The following is a 12,776-nucleotide window of genomic DNA, read 5'->3' on the forward strand; positions in this document are numbered from 1 at the left end:
ATGGATATTCAAATTCCGGAGAACTTAAAGAGAGCACCGTTTGACAGGAGATCGTCCTTGGCTAATGGCTAACCCAGCCAGTTGGAGTTAGTACAATAAACAATACGAAACCTCTTCGCCTGAGCATTTTGGAGATTGTCGGTGAGTTCAAGTGTAGGTTCCTTGTCTACAAAATAAATAAACAAATAAAAATAGCATGTGATACTCATAAACCTCGCCGTCCCTCGTTACTTACCCAAGCTAGCATGTAAACAAACATTATGTCTCAAAGCTGTGATGGCGGCCAAATAAAGTTTCATTCAATTGTGTTTTTAATGTTTCAACCTGTGAACTGTGGGGTTCTGCGCTAGGTCGCAATGACAGTATTAGCAAACCTTACATAGTTTGTGTCCTTTAACCCAATTTAGTGATGATGTAATGCTCGCGTCAATGTAAACACTTATTTGTGTAGCTCCAGTAGTCCGGTTTGACAGATAGGAGTGCATTTATGTTGCCCAACCCCTTCCCCCAGGCCACGGCGGCGGCTTGGGATAAGATTGAGCGAATGTCCCTTAGTTCTGCTGACCAGGGGGTTCTGTCTCCGACTGCCTCTTCCACGAAAGACGAGGAAAGGTTGAGCAGCCCCGATCTGGCAGAGACTACAGAAAACACACATGTTGACCAGGTGAGTTCAAACGGGACTTTTTGTTTATTTCTTTGAAAGTTGCTTTGCTCTTGTCGCTCATTCCATTTCGGTCAATTTGGTGTGAGTAATAGTTGCCCTTTGGACAGAGTCACCCAACCTTAGATCTCTGCAGTTGATCCAGAGTTGCATGGGCATCTTGACTGTATCTCTGATCAGTGCTTTCCTTGTTTGTGCTGAATGTTTCAAAGGATGGCAGAGTCTTGGTATGATTGATCTGATTTGCTCACGGTTTTAACGTGATTAATCGAACAGTTCTCTGCAAGATGTTTAAATCTTGCGAAATCTTTTCATATCCTAATCCTTCTTTAACAACGTTATCCAAAACCTTCTTTGGATTGGATGTACCTATATTTGTCTAGCAGTGGAGAAATTTACATTCCACAGCAGCACAGTTATGAAAGGAAGAGGAAAGGAAAGAAAGAAGTACAAAACAAAATACAGGAGCTGCTGGAAAGGCAGCCACTCTCGCGACGCCATCTTGAAGTAAAACAAAAAAAAAACTAAATAGCAAATAACATGACAGCACAAAGACACAGACAGTCATTCATTCTTCAGCACTTGCTGTACCCTCTTTGTGACATGAAGCAGTTCTAGATGAAAGAGGAGAGGATCAAAGCGTCCTTTTACAGTAGTCTTGGTGTGTTCTTTGGTATTTAGGATGCATCTCACTCCCCAGTTGTCTTTTAAAAAAGCTCTGTGACCATCACAGAGAAAGTGCATTTATATTGAGACTAGATTATGTACATGTGGGATCTATTTATCATCATCAACCATTTAGGTCAGCATTGGATCATTCTGAAATCCCCAGAGGACTTCAGCAGTGAGTTAGCTGCATCTACAGTAAAATGGTTGAATAATATTACACTCCCCGTTATTCTTTTTGTTATGTTTTATTTCTAAGAACACCAAATTCATAGTAACATATGAATTTTGTTTGTTTTTGTTGTTTTTACGGTTGTGTCCCACAATTAAATTTTATATATATGTTTGAACCTTGCGACACAGTCTTTGAAAATAGATGTAACATGTTGGGCTCACTGAAATACTGGGCCTGATTCCGGTTGTGTCCTTCCTGTGTGAAGTTCTCATTGACTCTGTGTGGGTTTTCTCCCTCATTCCGAAAATTTGCATGGCAGGTTTGTGGATCCCCCTAAAATGTTCAGAGGTGTGAGTGTGACCTCAAATGCTTGTTTGTTTATCTGTGCATTGCAATTGGCTGGTGACTAACTCAAGGTGTACACTACATGCTGCCTGAAGACCATACGGCCTGGGACCCTCGTGAGAATAAGATTGGAGATAGATGGAGAATGGATGGATTATTTTGTTAAGCCTGAAATGTGTAAAAAGGTCAAGAAGTTCATATTTTCACAAGTCACTGTATGTCAACAGTAATTAGTCAAATGCAAATTTGTGAAGAAACACACTAGCAAGGGGTATAATCCTTTGCCTGCCAGCCTCCCCTGATTGAGCTATAGACCACATGTGATAAAAGTAACAATGGGCCTCTCTGCAACAACTTCTAACACCTTGCCCAACGCCAAGGCAGTGATAGGCCTGAAATAGTCTATTGACTCAGCATTGTCGCAATTCGCACCACTCAAGGTCAATCAATCTCAGTGCTCGGTAATTCTTATTTAGTGTGAGAGTTGGTTTGTGCTCCTATTGTAATGGACAAAAATAGCTGCTACATTCTTTCGCTGCTGAGCGCCAGCATTGCAAAATGAAGACACTGCCCTTGTGTCTTGGGGAAGAAATATTTAGACTATACGTGGAAGTCACATACTGTTCCTCTTTATGGTTTCACACACTCTTAACGTTTGGTGACAGGTTATTGCGTTGACCCTACGAGGTTTGGCAACTATCTTCAATAGCTCTTCGGAAACACATATCCCAAATTATAAATCATTTTTCTGGAAATGTCAACACCCGCTTGACTTGTTTCCTGACTTGGCAATTTGGTGATTTTGTGTCAAGCGATGGAAGGCTCCGAATGGTTAAAATTCAAGGACGTTGGGCTGTTTATAAGATGTGTTTGTCACTTGTACAAAGAGGGGAAAGCTGGATGAATGGAGGGCAGGGTACAACAGCGCTTTGTCTCTGTGACCAACTGGAAAGGAGGGTCGGTGCTTTCGAGCCTGGTGTTCTTTACTTTGCCGGCTGGCCTCTCGATCCTTTGATTCGGAGCTTAATGGATCAAATCGGACTTACCACTGACTTCTATGTTTCCTCACTTGCATACCAACACTTTGGATTTTTTTTTTCTACAGGTGCTGTTGGCAGTGGATGAAGCCTGTCCTGATTTGACTTCATCCTTCCAGATGCTCGATACAGAGCATGTCCCGCCTCCTTACCAAAAAGTGCAGCCTCACTGGTTCTACTACAAACAGGGCGGCGATGATAATGCACGCTGGCTCCCTTTTAGCAGAGAAGACTCAGACAAATTAGAGAATGCTGACAATGCACGTAAGCATGAACAATTTATGCCATGACACACAACTACTCACTGAAATGTCGAATACAGTAATACTTTTACTGCTACTACTACTACTACTGCTACTACTGCTACAACTACCAAGTTTTCCGGTGTGTAAGGCCAGTGTTTGAAATAACGTCTGCCCGCAGGCCGGGGTTGTCCAACTATTACGTCAGGCGTACTTTCAAAACTTCAAGAAAAAAAGTTTTTTTTCAAATCAAACATTTGTTTTATTTAATAAAGCAAAAGCTACAAGCAAATTGCTACAAACCACGTGGACTCCTCTTTCGAAGCGCCTTTCAAAACTCTCAAGTACACTTGACAGTCACGGTATAGTCCGAAGCACGAAACAGGCTTCTGATTGGCTGCCGTGCCGAGTATGCAAATTGCCAAACGAACGTTGTGCACATTGTGCACCATGACGACAAACGACAACTGGAGCAAAATCGTCAGCAAGGGATATTTACCATAAATTAAGCAAGGAAGCACTTGTGCAAGGTACTTCCTTAATTAAAAAAATCATTTATACTTCGCAATAATGGTTTTTTTTGCGCTTAGTCGTCTTATTATGTTTCAAGTTGTGAAAAATGGGGCTAGCAACTGTATGGCCGGGCAGGCAACTTTATGGCAGGGCAGGCAACTTTTCAGAGTTGTCTGCCCTGGTGTCCGCTAACTTTTTTGTCATGAGTTTCAAACACTGGTAAGGCGCACCCAAAAGCCTTCATTTTCTTTTCAAGATGACCCTGCGCCTTACATTATTTGGATTCCTTTTATCAATTCATATATTATGTATGGAAATCTTTTTTCTTTAATTGAAGGTGATCCTTATAATCCGGTGCACCTTATATATGGAAAAAGTTTGAAAATACACCATTCTTAACTTTGCATTTCATAACTTTGCTGCTGTGAAATGTAAATTTCTCCACTGCGAGACTAATAAAGGCAAATCCAATCCAATTCAATCCAATTCATTGGGGGTGCACCTTATACTCTGGTGCACCTTATAAACCAGAAAATACGGTACTACTGCTATTACTGCTACAAACACATTAATATTCATTATTGACATACTTGAACTCAAATTCTCAATTCTTCGTATGTACGCTTAAAGGACAACCGACACCATTTTTTTGTTTCCTAACTGACATCAGAAAACGTTTTATAGCATCTAAAATACCCAAAACATGCAGGCTGATATTTTTAGTCAAATACAAAACACCAATAAAAATGAGTTAAAGTGTCCCAAAACTACTTCAAAATGACCCAGAAGATGCAGTTTCAGAAGGTCCCGCCCCCTTGTTCGTGACGTCACGCCAGGATGTCTGGAATCAAAACAATGGCTTCTGATTCGGAGAAGATGCTTTCTTGTTACTCATCCAGTTATGCATATGATTCAAAATGTTCTGAAGAGGAAAGCATAAATATTTGCAATCAATTAAAGAAGTCCTCCCATACCAATTTGAGCCATCACGACTCCAATGTAGTGTCCCAGAAAATGCATAAGATGGCGCAAAACCGCCATTGGAAATGGGCTGATTTGTCTGCTGGGAATTTGTTTCAACTAGTATCAAATAGTAGTCTTGGTGCAACACACAATGAATCATCATCACATTATTCATGTGTTTTCCTTCTAATTTCATTTTCAGACCAAACAAAGTACCCAAAATGCATTGTGTGTCGCTTTCTCGGTCAGGGGCGTTCCAGACGTGACGTCACGTCAGGCATCGTCATCAACTCAAAAACAAGACTTCCTGAATATTCAGAGCGAGTCTTGAAACTTAAAATATAGCTATAATCTTTGTGAAATACGCTCAGTAGAAGTCATTTGAAGTGATTTTACAAATTATCGACACAACTTGTCCGGCGGCGTCGGTTGTCCTTTAATGTTTTATTCACAGTGCATTTACATAGGAGTGACTTGTTTTTGCAAAAGGTCGGTTATCATTCATTTCACTTATTTTGTTAATTACCATAAACAAATCATTTAATGATATATGTCAGTAAATATACAAATGTAAAAAAATGAGTTACCTGAAAAGTCAAATGCTGTGGGGCTGGATTAAAAAAAAGACTAGATTAAAGCAGCCTGCAGCCAATCTTTTACCCACTCCTGGTCTGATGTCTAACTGGGTGGTAGGTGGTGATGATGAGGTGGTGGTGGCTGTGGAGGGCGAACGCTACGATGTCCATGTCAAGGAGAGGAAATTCTATGCTGTGTACTGGGAACAAGCTCCCACTGAAGTTCGCCGCTGCACGTGGTTCTTCAAGGGAGACAAAGACATGAGATTCATGCCGTACAAAGAAGACTTCGGCGTCATCCTAGAGGTACTCTGAGACAAGTGAAGCTCCTTTGCATCAAGCCTTTTTCTCAAGAAGAAATAGTTGACATGTTGCAATTTTACAGGATGCTTATATGATCGCAGTTACTTTAGATGAGTGGAAAACAAAGTTGGATTTTCCCACAGGAGAGACGGTCATTTTACACAATCCCAAGGTGATTTCTGGACCATTAACATCACCGTAATTCATCTTCATTTTTTTCCTAATGCTGTCCACTTTTCAATTGCTCCTTTTTCAGCTGATAATGCAGTATCAGCCAATAGGATTCCAAGAAGATTGGGTTTCCTCACCATCTGAGAATACCCGTCCACGAACAGTCAAACGTGGGATTAACAACATCCCTGTGGAAATACCCGATGGTATGCTGTTAACTCATTCATTGTCAGACGATGTGCAAATATGTGTCCACTCCAGTGCCAGGGTTTTTGTCATTTTCACTCAAATTTCAAGACTGACAGAATATTGAGTTTTAGGACTACATAAATGTTCAATGCAGTGTAAGAAACCTTAGACTCTCTTTTTTTATCAGAAAAAAATGCTCATTCGTAAATTCTACGGGTCAGGCGTTATCTGAGCTCGAAGTGGGGGCGGCTGTACAAAAGGCAAGTGCTGCCCCCTCGTGGGAGGGAAAAACATTACCAGTGGTCTGACCGTAGCTCCATCTGCACCCCCGCAAGAAAACCAAAACCTGAACAAATTCGGGAATGGCAGTTAATGAGTTACATTCCTTTATCGATAATATTGACACACTGGACACTTTGTTAGGTACCCCATTGGAAACGCTGTGTCAAAGAATGTGCTAGCAGGTGCTTATTTTGTTTTTGTATTAATGGCAGCCACATTTGGCATTGAATTATTGATTTGTTTGAAGGTGAACCGGACAAGGTGGACCACCTTGTGTTTATGGTCCATGGCATCGGTCCTGCATGTGACATGCGCTTCAGATCCATTATACAGTGTGGTATGTATATGTTTGTTTGTTATTGTGCATTTCATACACTGTGCGGAAATATATTTTTCATTCATAGTCTATTCTTGTCTTTCCAGTGAATGACTTTCGCAGTGTGTCTCTGTCCTTGTTGGCTTCTCATTATAAGAATGCCCAGCTAGAGGGCAAGGTTGGCAAAGTGGAGTTCCTCCCAGTGAATTGGCACAGTGCTCTACATGGAGGTGCCACTGGTGTGGATGAGTAAGTGTATATACACAGTCCAAGTATGAACATGCAAACACAATTCCTCTCCCTTAGCAGCCACGTTTCGACTCATTGGATTTGATGTGATTTGCTTTTTCTCCTTCCCAGGGATATCCATAGGATCACTCTGCCTAGCATCAGCAGACTGAGACATTTCACCAACGACACACTGCTCGACTTGTTTTTCTATAACAGTCCCACCTACTGCCAGACCATAGTGGACACGGTCGCCTCAGAGATCAACAGACTACACATTCTCTTTCAACAGCGTCACCCTAAGTTCAAGGGGGACATTTCTGTCGTGGGTCATAGCCTTGGTTAGAAACACATAGACTTAGACTTATCGATTTAACAGTTGCCTCAAATAATAAAACACGTAATGTCTTCCAATAGGTTCATTGATCCTGTTTGACTTGCTAACCAACCAGATAAGTGGTTCAGAAGAGTCAGCAAAAGAGGAGGTACAGTTGTGTCCACGAAGATTGCTTTCTCAATAAGTGGACCGATCAAGTGAGTTGGTATATAACCAACTTTATGTCGAAGGTGCTGCCTGATAACTCCTGTCATCTGGACCATGACACACTTGAGCTGGCTCTCACCCAACTGGGCCTGCAGCAATACTTGCCCATATTTAAGGCAGAAAATCTGGACCTGGAATCACTGGTACCACGCAAACACAGGGGGAAAAAAAGGAATAGTTGTATGCAGTACGTGTGTAAGCTTTCCGAAACTCTTTATTTTCCTTTAGGGTCTTTGTCAAGAAAATGATCTGAAAGAAATAGGAATTCCTCTTGGACCCCGGAAGAAGATCCTGAAATATGTCAGGAGAAAGTATTTTTCAGAGGTCAGACACAGCTACTTAATGAGATTTGGTGTGTCTCGCAGTAGAGAAATGTACATTTCACAGCAGCGAAGTGATGAAAATAAGAGGAAAGGAAAGAAAGAAGTAGTAAAACAAAGAATACAGGACCTGTTGTGAAGACAGCAACTCTCGCGGCCTCTTGCTGACGGCTGCCTACTCGGGCACCATCTTGGACTTCTTGTACTTCTTCTTTTTGCGGGAGAAACTATTTTTATCCATCAAAGATAACGAATAAGACTTGAACAAAATGTGGGAAAAGTGTAGTGCAGTGAACACCTTCCTTATTTCATGTATTGTACGTTCTAACATCATTTATGTTTGTCCAGCATATCATTAGATTCAATTTGATTTGTCTGATTATATTTCCGAATGCAATAAAACAATGTGTTCACTTAGGATCCCAAAGACGGACATGTGTCTCGAGTGCAACAAGTTCAGTGCCACTGTGAAGACAATGGTAACCAGTATGCGGATTCTGCAATCGTAAAGGGCCAGTTCCTCAGGACACAGTCCAGCACCAGCGCTGTAGATTATGAATATTTCAACATGGGGATCGGACAGGTACCACACATGCATGCATGGAAACGATTACCTTTGCCTCCAGCCTTCATGCATCACCCTCCTGCTTCTCTCCCACCTGCTTGCCCGGACAGACCAGTGGAGGCATAGCCCAGGGACAGGTTTGTCTCAAGTGGTAGTATTGAAAAACAGTATAGTTCAGGGGTCACTAATATGATGCTCAGCGGCACTGCCTCGTTCCTAAGGAGCATATAATTCTATAGCAGGTGTCTTATAAAAATAGCTCGCCGACGATTGGATATTGTGAAAGAAGTTGTAGAACCTTTGCAGGACCCAAAAGTACTTCTCAGTTCAAAAAAAAAAGCCCTCTTTCGATTTTCATCCTGTCCTGCATGTGCGACAAGCTCTCTTCCTTGCCTGCGCTCATTCTTTCCCAAAGTTGTCTCAATATTTTTGAAAGTAATTCAGCATGATTGCACCCACTGTGTGATTTGTCTAACTCTAACACATCAACATATTTGCAGTTTGACTAGTCTGATGAAATCTTCTCTCTCCAGGTATCCGTTGATTACCCACAACTGGCGTTCCAGCCGCAGACCTTTTTTGCTTTTGGATCCCCCATTGGAATGTTTCTCACTGTCCGGGGACTTAAACGCATTGATCTCAACTACAGCTTCCCAACCTGCAAGAGCTTTTATAACATCTATCACCCGGTGCGCAACTACAAATATTCACACTTTCCTTATGAACAGCCACTTTTATCTGTCACTTGGTTGGTTTCACAATGTCCGATGACACTCCGTTTTCATTTAATAGTGTTTCTATTGTTTTTTTAATTGTTTGCTAGTCTGTTTATTTATGTTTTTATTAATAAATCTGTGTGATTTTGTTTGTTTGTTTTAATATACTCTCAAAATAATCTGATGACAAATTTATTTATTTATTCATTCGTTCATTTGGTTATTTATTTATTTATTTGTTTATTTTTATGATGCAGTTTGATCCTGTCGCTTACCGGATCGAACCCATGATTGTTTCAGAAGTTGACTTAGAGCCCATGTTAATTCCACACCATAAAGGCCGCAAGAGGATGCACTTAGGTAAGGATTTTGTTTTTCTTCTTCTGCATCACTTCTGCAAATTTCCCCATTGTGGGACGAATAAAGGGATTCTGATTCTGATCACATACTTTTGAGGCACGACTTTATCTTTAATAATCATGAAAATATGCATTTTTATCTTCTAGAACTGAAGGACAGCTTGACCCGCATGAGCATAGATTTGAAAAATAATGTACTAGGATCATTAAGGACAGCTTGGCAGTCACTTTCCAGACTACCTGTTGCTGCATTACCTCCAGTAGATGCGGGAGACGGTGGAACACAAGGAAACCTTCAGGAGACACAAGGTAGGTTGGACTTAGGAAGTATACTGTACAGTACGTACTGTAAATATGTAAAGTGTGTTGATGTGCGTATGTGTCTGTCTAACCCCCCTGTCCTCATGCTCCTCACTCTCTGCTTGCCAACATCTTGCCTGTTTGTCTCAAACTCTGTCTGCCGCTCACACCTGCTACCCGCGCCTCTTTGCACTTTATTGTGACCTTTAGCGTTGGCTGCAGTTTGTGCCTCTGCTCAGAAGGAAGATCAAAAGGGTGATTTTTGGATTAAAGTATTTGAGTGGCCCAGGGCCCTTCATAGGCATTACTTCCAAGGTAAGACAGGGTAGTAACCCAGCTTCCATTAAAAAAAATATGATTTTAAAAAATGTTTTACGTTGAGTGAAAACCAACAAAGTAGTGAAAGGTTGTGATTGATCGTTACAATTTGAAATTATTTTCCTTTTCTGAACATAATAATAATAATAATGTAATTTACAAGCGCCTTTCAAAGAAATGACTAGAGCAGTGGTTCTTAACCTCTTTGGAGGTATTCACCCGCAGAAAAATGTATCCTGTGACTGTAAAGTGACCTTGAGAGTTTTGAAAGGCGCTTAGAAATGAAATGTATTATTATTATTATTATTATTATTATTATTATTATTATTAGACGCACATTCAATGAACCCTTAGTAAAAAATATTATTAATATTACCGTGATGGAGAGGTTTGTGTGTCCCAATGATCCTAGGAGCTAAGTTGTCTGGGGCTTTATGCCCCTGGCAGGGTCACCCATGGCAAACAGGTCCTTGGTGAGGGACCAGACAAAGTACGACACAAAAGACCCCATATGAAGAGAAACATAAACCTGTGTCAACCGGGGTCACAGAGCAATTTTGTTTGCAGCTTTGGAGGTCCCGCTGTCATTACTTTGGATTCCCGCATTATTATTGTCACTGAGCGTCAAACGGGACCTGTTCTAACTCTTTGACTGCTGTATGCTCCCTCCTGCACCTAACCTCTGCTCTTTTAATTAAACTGTTGCGTTGTATAAACACTGCCACTGAAGAATTCTGCAGCACTGTATACGGCAATTAGCCAGATATTGTCGTTCAGGACTGTGGATGTGGCGCTCCCCCTGCAGGTGTCATTTTTATGCATGTACAGTATGTCTGTCCTATTATTCCAGCAAGATTGGGTATTCAAAAGGTGGAAATATCCGACACCATACACACCAGAGATGCTGAGAATTGAATCTATTCATGATAATGTCTGTTTTGAGACCAGGAGGTCAGATCAGATTCGTTCTCACATTCTTGCTGACTTTTTACACTTTTAGGAATTTGAGCTGACTTGTGTTTTCAAAATGGATTCCACCACACTTTTCTTGTCACAGAAAAACAAATCATCCTCATAAGTGGATGTCTAATTGGTGTTTCCGTTGTCTCTGCAGGCAAGTGCGAGGATGTGGAATTCTCAGGATCAAGAGAGCCGCCAGAGCAGGCGGAGCAAGCAGAAATAAAAGTGGGGATGTTGAATGGAGGGCGACGGATTGACTATGTGCTTCAGGAAAAACCAATAGAAAGCTTCAATGAATATTTGTTTGCCATTCAGTCTCACCTTTGTTATTGGTAAGTAGGACTTGGATATAAAGAAGAGCCGCCTGCGTCAACTGCCCTTGTGTACGTTCATTTAAGACATTTCTTTGTGACTTTTGGTCTGTCAGGGAATCTGAAGATGCTGCTCTGTTGCTGCTCAAGGAGATTTACGACAAATTGGATGTCACAGTGGAACAGACTCAACAGTAACTCGTTTTCTCGATAAAATCCACTTCAGCAAACTTGAGAAGGAAAGTTAGCAGAGGTTGTGTAATCGTCCTCCAGAATGTCTTTAAGGTCAAGTGATCTCTGGCCAGCGATATCAATCACGATTTCAGTCATCACCCAATCTGGGTTTGTGTTTACTTATTGATTCTCATGTCATGTTATGCGTTGCACTTTTCTTGTCTACTTTTCCTTACCTTGCACTTTTCATTATTATCAATACAGTAAAGTCTCGTTATATCGATATTCAAGGGAGTCCGAAAAAATATCGATATAACCGGGACTATCGATATATCCGACCCTGTTTGCATGCAATTTTCTCCGTGCGTGCATAGAAATAGTATCGATATAACCGGGACTATCGATATATCCGATATCGATATAACGAGACTTTACTGTATATCAAGCGCACAACTCTTACTAGGTGATGCAGAAGATTTTACTTCACTATGACCACAATTTCAGGATCAGAGGTGGAAAACCCAGGTGCGGAGCGACCGGTTGAGTCAAAACACCTGTGGTGATAGCCAAATGTTTGGCAGTTTTTTACTCCCTATGCACATGGATTAGCCACCTCTGTTAGCATTAAAGAAAAACATATACAATTGCTCAAGTGCAATTTATGATACAGTAGAACGTGTTGAAGGGAGCACCTGTTTATCCCCTTAGCTTTATTAATACTAATTTTAGTTTGGCTCACTGATTTTTTTGTATATTCAGTAAATGGAAGTTTTGCTGTGTCTGTTCCAAAATTCTCATCCTGTTCACCCAAAGAAACAAAAAGCTGCTGATTATACAATGTGCAATTTTCCCTAACATGCCGACATTACTCCTTTTCCATTCAAACATCCTCTTCTTTTTATTTCACTCCCATCATATTCACACGAGGAGTTGTGAGTCATTTAATCGTAAATCCATCCATTTTAGATGTTGCTCTTAAAATACAGTATAGAGGAATAAGATGGCAAGATACATTTGTAGAACCCAAGTTTTATCATGCCAAAGGACAAATTTAACCTTTCTATTCTGCATTCCTGCAAATCGAGGAATTGTACAAGAGTGTGTCTCACTATGTACAGCAAAACAAATGTTTGATCATCTCTGTGGTTTCTTAACATGTATGTGCAGAAATAACATAACTGCCGCATTGTCATCAACAAGTGCTTAATCAACATTAATTGAAAATTTAAGATTGTCTGAGGTAACTAAGTTTTTACTCGTGTTCAGATAACCTTGTTTGCCCTCTCCCAGCCACCTTGTTGACTGGACAGTTTCAACTCTACCAGTAAAGGTTTATCTCCAGTTTTTGCACCTCAAGTCTCTTTGTGTTAAAACAACATGTTATACTCTCCAAAGAAGCACTGAACATATATGATATACTTGACATCCCTGCTGAAGCCATGCGTCCTTGGTGATGGGACAAAATTAATGGTTGTTTATATCTCTTGTGTGCCATAATAAAACAGCGTCATGCATTCCATGGGTATGTCAGCATTTTTATTTG

The 12,776-nt window shown here is 40.8% G+C and overlaps 1 protein-coding gene across 4 annotated transcripts; it reads left to right on the forward strand.

Annotated features, from left to right (window-relative positions):
• The first annotated feature begins 14 nt into the window (after positions 1-14).
• ddhd2 (DDHD domain containing 2) lies at positions 15-12,752 on the forward strand. 4 transcript variants are annotated; one of them, XM_088994284.1, is made up of 20 exons: positions 15-141; positions 512-664; positions 2,953-3,148; positions 5,296-5,483; positions 5,563-5,652; positions 5,737-5,857; positions 6,370-6,459; positions 6,546-6,687; positions 6,799-7,007; positions 7,084-7,151; positions 7,234-7,353; positions 7,439-7,534; positions 7,949-8,113; positions 8,206-8,232; positions 8,629-8,784; positions 9,069-9,171; positions 9,318-9,479; positions 9,681-9,785; positions 10,903-11,080; positions 11,176-12,752. In XM_088994284.1, exons 2-20 carry the CDS (start codon positions 545-547, stop codon positions 11,255-11,257), a joined length of 2,418 nt encoding a protein of 805 aa, XP_088850410.1. In that variant the 5' UTR covers positions 15-141; positions 512-544; the 3' UTR covers positions 11,258-12,752. The 4 variants fall into 4 exon arrangements, with proteins under 4 accessions (XP_088850410.1, XP_088850412.1, XP_088850413.1 ...); XM_088994286.1 differs by lacking the exon at positions 8,206-8,232 and having other exon boundaries at positions 16-141; XM_088994287.1 differs by lacking the exon at positions 9,681-9,785 and having other exon boundaries at positions 17-141.
• The last annotated feature ends 24 nt before the right edge of the window (positions 12,753-12,776 follow it).

This window comes from Hippocampus bargibanti, linkage group LG04 (assembly GCF_051943395.1).
Source record: "Hippocampus bargibanti isolate YZ-2025 linkage group LG04, ASM5194339v1, whole genome shotgun sequence".
NCBI classification, from domain to species: Eukaryota; Metazoa; Chordata; class Actinopteri; order Syngnathiformes; family Syngnathidae; genus Hippocampus; species Hippocampus bargibanti.